This window comes from Mastomys coucha, unplaced genomic scaffold (genome assembly GCF_008632895.1).
Source record: "Mastomys coucha isolate ucsf_1 unplaced genomic scaffold, UCSF_Mcou_1 pScaffold15, whole genome shotgun sequence".
Classification (NCBI taxonomy): domain Eukaryota; kingdom Metazoa; phylum Chordata; class Mammalia; order Rodentia; family Muridae; genus Mastomys; species Mastomys coucha.
The window spans coordinates 97,216,061-97,223,966 of NW_022196897.1; the positions used below are offsets into that span (position 1 = coordinate 97,216,061).

At 39.1% G+C, this 7,906-nt stretch overlaps 1 protein-coding gene across 1 annotated transcript; it reads right to left on the minus strand.

Moving 5' to 3' along the window:
• Positions 1 to 6,537: 6,537 nt before the first annotated feature.
• On the minus strand, positions 6,538 to 7,501 carry LOC116092306 (olfactory receptor 4F15). The gene has a single exon (XM_031373620.1). It carries the CDS (start codon positions 7,498 to 7,500, stop codon positions 6,538 to 6,540), a length of 963 nt encoding a protein of 320 aa, XP_031229480.1. The 5' UTR covers position 7,501.
• Positions 7,502 to 7,906: the final 405 nt, after the last annotated feature.

A 7,906-nucleotide genomic window follows, 5' to 3' on the forward strand; every position in this document is an offset into this window, starting at 1 on the left:
CGAAAATGTCTCTGTTTATAATTTGTACCAAATGTTTAGTACCAAAAAAACCAACCAAACAAACAAAAAACAGAACAATTAATGACTTAAAAAGAAAGGGGAAAATGTAGTGAGAATTTTGGTTTCTTTAAAAACACAGAATGTTACTTGAATATGTTTTTTTTTTTATCCCAGGTGTAGATTTGGGGCTGCTTCATATTGTCCACAACAGCTAACTATGATTTGTCTTGTGCTCTGGCAGGGACTTGATTTGATCAGCTGAAGATAGTTTACATTTGGAGTTCTGGGGACACTTTAGAGGATATATAAATGTCAGAGCACCAAGAGAAGCAATGGCTGCTGCTCTCCCAGTTGCTGCTGCTGCTACTGCTGCTTGCTAGTTGCTGGCTGCTGGCTGCTGGTTGCTGATTGCTGGTTGCTGGCTGCTGGCTGCTGGCTGCTGATTGCTGATTGCTGGTTGCTGGTTGCTGGTTGCTGATTGCTGGTTGCTGGTTGCTGGTTGCTGATTGCTGGCTGCTGGTTGCTGGTTGCTGGTTGCTGATTGCTGGCTGCTGGTTGCTGATTGCTGGTTGCTGGTTGCTGGTTGATGTTGGATGTTGGATGCTGGATGCTAGATGCTGGTCACTAGTTGAAGATATCCTAACAGTGAAGACTTGACTTTCCCCAAGGGACTCAATGTCTCTAACTAGCAGGAAGTATTCTAACAATACTGATCCTCCCTTTCCTCCTCTGTCTTTCTGTCCTACCTAGTGTTGTAAGGTTGGAATGATAAAGAAAGGTGGTAGAAAAAAGAACACAATAAAATAGCCAAAAGACTACAGGCCAGAGGACAACATTTGGGCCTACATCTCCCTTTTCACCATGTGGAACCCAGGGAATTGATTCAGTTACGACCTTAGAACTTCCAGTTTGGTATCAAGTGCCTGAACTTAATGAACCATTTCCCTGGCCTTTGATTCATTTAAAAAAAAAAAAAACCTGTGAAATAGACATCACTTTTCTTGGACTATTTTCAACAAGAGATATGTAATATATTACAGTCTGTAAGCTGATAGAAACAAAGCAAATAATCTTTTAAGTTCTAGTACCCCTCTACTAAAGAAATACTTGGTACAAAAGACAGGAAAATTGTTGCGGTGGGGAGGGTAGCTGAACTATAGAGAACTTAACTATTTTGTATATGGTCTGGTTTGATCTCCAGCACTGCAAAGGCAAAAAAAATTAAAATAAAATAATAAAATAAAATAAAACATACTAATAATGAAATCAGAGCAGAATTATTCCTAGTTCCAAAGCACTTGAAGACATGGTCTTTATTACAACCATTCGAAATAACAGAAACGTCCTTAGGGATGAGTTTTTAACTCATAGGGGTAGTCACCTAGAGCTGAAAAAATATAGTATCTGAATTTGAGGAAAGACTCAGATCTGAAGATAGAAAGTTCTATTAATCACAGCAGGTGAAGATGATGAGCTGGAAAATGTGAAAGGAGAATTGGGAGGATTCGTGCACCTGACACTATCAATATCGCCAGTATTTCCAGAAAGACAAAAACTATCTACTGACTTATTTCCATTGGAACACACGAACAGAGAGTGTAGAAAATAATCCTAATTATCTAAGTGTTTTTGGTGCTGAGGACCAGTGAGGAGGAAATAGAAAGTGTTGGTGAAGAAGATAGTTCACATATTTCTTTAAAATATATCATGAGGAACGAGGTAGTAACCAAGAAAAGGAAGAAAAGTATAGTAATAGTTTCATGTTCATGGGATTGTCATGTAATAAATACTATATAAAACCAGCAAACATTTAAATTTAAAAAAACCTTTTATTAATGATGTAACTGTAAGTCTCAGCAACCCAAGGCACATCAGTAATACACTCCAGAATAGAGTTGGGAGTGTACAGCAGACAAAAGCACATGACTCTGTTAGAATGTTTCCCAGCCTGCAGCAAATTTTTTCATGCTGAATTTCAGAAGCATGACTCTGTGCTTCCTGATTTGCCATTCCTTAAATCCTTAGATGGCTTTGTTTATATAGCTCAACTAAAGCCAGGGTTATATAATGACCACAGAAATCTAGACATGGGGAAATTGGGTCTATTCTCTGTAAGTAAAATGATTAGGTGATCCTTACATTGTTTATTTTTCTTATTTTTTGTGTGTGGATACACAAACTTGGGGGGCATTGTGTGTGTTTGTGTCTGAAATCAAGATGATCATCTACGTCTACTGTTGTTACTTTTGTGGAAAAGATGAACTGTAAAATACCTTTTATGAGACATTTGTCTTGTTTTGTTTTGCTTTGATTTTATTTGATTTGTTTTGTCTGTCAATTTTTTCAATGGAACCCTGGCTTTAAAGATTGTGAAAACAATGGGGAGCCTTTAATTCATCATTGGATAGTTGTCATTATTACTATATACTGTGTGTTACTTTTGCTTTTTGTATAATGTTCATTAACTGAAAGCAGCCATAATTCCTGGGAAGAAACAGAGATCTGCCTGCCTCTGCCTCCCAAGTGCTGGGAATAAGGATGAGCACCATCACACCAGGCCTCTCCCTGTGCTTTCTATAGCCTTGGCCTCAGACTCACAGCAATCCTCATGCTCAGTCTCCCAAGTTCTGAGATTTCATATGTGTGCCACCATGCTTTGTGGATTTTAATTTTTAATATACTTTTTTTGGTTGTAGATTAAACAATTATACTAAAGAGAAGGATAAAATCATGCTGAATCTTTCCAGCTTCATGAGGTCCCATTTATCAATTCTTGATCTTAGAGGAAGCACCATTGCAGTTCTGTTAAGAAAATTTCCACCTGTGCCAATGAGTTCAAGGTTCTTTCCCACGTTCTCTTCTATTAGATTCAGCGTATCTGGTTTTATGTTGAGGTTCTTGATCCACTTGGACTTCAACTTTGTGCAAGGTGACAAATATGGGTCTATTATTATTTTTCTACACATAGACAGCCAGTTAGACCAGCACCATTTGTTGAAATGATTTCTTTTTTCTATTGTATATGTCTGGCTTCTTTGTCAAAGATCAAATGCCAATAAGTGTGTGGTTTTATTTCTGGGTCTTCAGTTCTATTCCATTGATCTACCTGCCTGTCTCTGTATCAATACCATCCAGCTTTTAATCATTATTGATGGTGATTCCCCCAACTATTCTCTTATTGTTAAGAATTGTTTTCGCTATTTTACATATTTTGCCTTTCCAGATGAATTTGAGAATTGCTCTTTCCATGTCTTTGAAGAATTGTGTTGAGGTATTGATGGGGATTGCATTGATTCTGTAGATTGTCTTTGGTAGGATGGCCATTGTCACTATGTTAATTCTACCAATCCCTGGGCATGGGAGATCTCTCCATTTTCTGAGATCTTCTTCAATTTCTTTCTTGAGAGACATGAAGTTATTTTCATACAGATCTTTCACTTGTTTGGTCAGAGTTACCCTAAGATATTTTATATTAGTTGTGGTTATTGTGAAGGGAGTTGTTTCCATAATTTCTTTCTCAGCCTGTTTATCATTTGTATAAAGGAAGGCTACTGATTTATTTGAGTTGATTTTATATCCGGCCACTTTGCTGAAGTTGTTTATCAGCTGGAGAAGTTCTCTGGTAGAGTTTTTGGGTTGTTTATGTATACTGTCATATCATCTGCAAATAGTGATACCTTTATTTCTTCTTTACCAATTTGTATCCCCTTGATCCCTTTTTGTTGTCTTAAGTACTACATTGAATAGATATGGGGAAAGTGGGCATCCTTGTCTTGTCCTGATTTTAGTGGGATTACTTCAAGTATATCTCCATTTAATTTGATATTGGCTGTTGGTTTGCTATATGTTGCTTTTATTATGCTTACATAAGGGCCTTGAATTCCTGATCTCTCCAATACTTTTAACATGAAAGGATATTATATTTTGTCAAATGCTTTTTCTGCATCTAAAGAAATAAAAGCAACCACAAAGGGGGAGGGAAGGAGGAATCTGGTGGGGAGAGGGGAACATGATCTAGTATTGGGTGGGGGAAAAGGACTGAAGCCCTGAGGGCCCACAGAAGCAATGGAAACAGGCAACCCCAGGAGGTAGGAGACTGGGGGGAGTAGGAGACTGGGGGGACCCTCCAGAATATACCAGAGACCTGGGAGGTTGTTTAGCTGGGCTGTGGTGGCACATACCTTTAATCCCAGCACTTGGGAGGCAGAGGCAGGTGGATTTCTGAGTTTGAGGCCAGCCTGGTCTACAGAGTGAGTTCCAGGACAGCCAGGGCTATACAGAGAAACCCTGTCTTGAAAAAACAAAAAAAACAAAAAAACAAAAAAACAAAACAAAACAACAACAACAACAAAAGAAACTCTCAGGACTCAAGACTCAAAGGGAAGCCCCTTAGATGAAATCCCTACTTTGAGAAGAGGGAACTTGTAGAGCCCACCTTCAGCAGAAAGACAGGGCATTAAGTAAGGGATGGGGTTGCCATCCCACACTCAAAACTCTGACCCATAATGGTTTTTGTCTGAAAGAACTGCAGGGATGGAAATGGAGAGGAACCTGAGGAAAAGAAGGTCCACCGAGAGGCCCAAAGTGGGTTCCAGCTCAAGGGGAGGTCCCAAGGCCTAATGCAATTACTGAGGCAATGAAGCACACACAAAAAAAGGACCTATCATGACTGCCCTCCGAAAGACCCAATAAGCAGCTGAAAGAGTCGGATGCAGATATTTGCACCCAACCAAAGGACAGAAGCTGCTGACCCCTGTAGCTGAATTAGGAAAAAGCTGGAAGAAGCTGAGGAGCAGGGCGACCCTGTAGGAGGACCAGCAGTCTCAATTAACCTGGACCCCTGAGATCTCTCAGATGCTCAACCACCAACTAGGCAGCATACACTAGCTGATATGAGTCCCCCAACACATATACAGCAGAGGACTGCCAGGTCTAAAGAAAATCATTTCTAAATTTTCTAATCATTTGTAGATTTTCTAAAGAAAATCATGCTGAAAGTTGACAATATCTCAATAGTTTTACTAAACTAGCAGCAAAGAGGTATACTTTTATGTCAGCAGAGGAAAGAATAAGATTATAAATAGGTCTACCACACAAGTATATTTCGTGGCTGTAGCAAGACCTCAAACTAAGGCTTTTTTTTTTCCTCTGTGGTATTAGTAAAACATACCTCTTTCCCACCTAGTCCCTGAGATAGTCCTGCCTATACAATGGTGTTTCCCTCCTAGCAGTGACTGCCACCAAAGACTTTGGTACAATTCCATGTAACTTTGGTTTGTCGTAGCAGTAGTTCTGAGAGATGGCATTTGGTGCCTAGTACACAGATGCTTCGAAAAACCTTTCAGTACACATAGACCCCCACCAACAAAGACTCCTCCAGACCAGCGCTCAGTGTGGTAAGGGATTTATTAACACCCGGAAAATAGGAATCAACTCTAATTTTATGAGTAGATTTCTCTTATAATTCTTAAAACAGATCTTGCCAAACCTCAAATAATAATTTAAAAAAAAATTTATTGCCAAAAATAACAGTTAAGTGTAACCAATTTCATATTCTCCACAGAAACCGCCAGGCTACGCTTTGAAGTGAACTTGTGTCTTATCGTTAAATCCTTCCATATGAACCTCTTCGAATGGAGTCTGAAGTACAATTTTTTTTTTTTTTTTTTTTTTTTTGGTTTTTCGAGACAGGGTTTCTCTGTGTAGTCCTGGCTGTCCTGGAACTCACTCTGTAGACCAGGCTGGCCTCGAACTCAGAAATCCGCCTGCCTCTGCCTCCCAAGTGCTGGGATTAAAGACGTGCGCCACCACGCCCAGCTTGAAATACAATTTTTAAATACCTTGCTTGCTCAACCTACACCAATGACATCATCTTCTTCAAGCACACCAGAAACCTTAATGCATGACTAGAACAACATTTGGTAAAACAGGTGATTTTGAGCTTCTGATCTTTTTGTGTTCAGAGCTCCCTTTCAATATTAACTAAGAAGATACTAAAAGCACAAAATGATGTCCTCTTCTTGATGTTTTCTTTCAGGTGGTAAAAATCATGTGTCTGTATAATCTCTTAGTCTGTCTACTACTGAAAACTGATAAAATATTATTCTTTGATTTATGGCTGGAAATTTCTTTAGATCGTGGACTTTAAGGATGGCAAGTTAGTGCCAGGCGGTGGTGGCACACGCCTTTAATCCCAGCACTTGGGAGGCAGAGGCAGGCGGATTTTGAGTTCAAGGCCAGCCTGGTTTACAGAGTGAGTTCCAGGACAGTCAAGGCTACACAGAGAAACCTTGTCTCAAAAAACAAAAAACAAACAAACAAACAAAAAAAGGATGGCAAGTTAGAAACAACACTAAATTGTTATTCATACTCTGATGTACAGAGTGTCATTTGTAATAGTGTAGCTGATTAATATTTAGTGTATTTTGGGGCATGTAGCATTGCATAAATCTAGGGATTGTCTCTGATATCTTATGGTACCTTCTTTGAAATGTCCATGATGGCGTATCTATAGTTCCATTCTCATAGTCAAACCATTTACGACATTTTTCTGTAATGCCTGAGATAGCTCCAAAGTCTCCCCATTGCCATTTTCATGTCTTTGTTCCTGAATGTATAGATGACTGGATTCAAAAAGGGAGTGATAAATGCATCAAAGATAGCAAGATATTTATCAAGGTGTGATGTTGGTGAAGGCCATGTATAGAAAAACATCAGTGGCCCAAAGAACAAGATGACCACCGTGATGTGGGCTGAAAGAGTGGAAAGGGCCTTAGATAATCCAGCAGAAGAATGGTTCCAAACAGTGAATAGAATGAAAATATAGGAAATGACCAGTAGAAAAAAGGAGCCCACAGAAATGAGCCCACTGTTAACAGTGACCATGAGCTCAAGCTCTTGAGTATTTGTGCAGGCAAGTCTGAGGAGTCGGGGCAGGTCACAGTAAAAACTGTCCAATGTATTAGGACCACAGAAAGGCAAGTCTACAACAAACACTAATTGTACCACTGAATGAATAAGACCAATGACCCAGGAAGTGGCTAAAAAGAACAGACACACTCGTGGGCTCATGATGATCAGGTAGTGCAGAGGCTTGCATATGGCTATATATCTGTCAAAAGCCATGGCTATGAGCAACACCATCTCAGTGCCCCCCACTGCATGACTGAAGAAGATCTGAGTTATACATCCCCAGAAGGAGATGGTTTTATGTTTCTTGAAAATGTCACAGATCATCTTAGGAGCTGTAATTGAACAGAATATCATATCAATGACTGAGAGATTAGCTAAGAGGAAATAAAGGGGAGAATTCAGATGAGGATCCAAGGTTACAGTGAGCACAATGATGAGGTTGCCAGTCATACTTGCAAAGTAGAAGAGCAAGGTGAAGAAAAAAAGTAAAAACTGAACCTCCCATATATTAGTGATCCCAAGGAACACAAACTCTGATACTACAGAGCGATTCATTCCATACATTGCTTCCGATGTCACAATCAGCATTTGTATTTGCTAAGGGGGGAAGAAAAATGAGAACTATTTACTTAGGCAAAAATTAGTGTTTAAGAAAGAAAGCCTGCAACTGTGGGAGTAATTATTACATCAGTATTACACACAGCAAAATAATCTTTATCACATGTACACTAGCTTCCACTTAGATGGATCAGTGTCATAGTTTTTATGGCTAGCTACTACTACTAAATTCATTTCATCTCTAGATTGGTATCTTCTATGCTGTTGCTTAGTATTAAATGAATATTTTCTATTTCTTCTTGACCAGGATATTCTACCTGCATGACAAAAAATCATTTTTAAATCCCTTTGACCACAATTTTTTATGGATTGCTATGATTCCAGCCATTCATATCAGGCACCTAACAATGCTCATGCACAATTAACAGTTTTTAAA

Excerpts from the sequence above, each read along its gene's own strand:
- LOC116092306 (XM_031373620.1), bottom strand. The coding sequence starts at position 7,500 with ATGCTGATTGTGACATCGGAAGCAATGTATGGAATGAATCGCTCTGTA.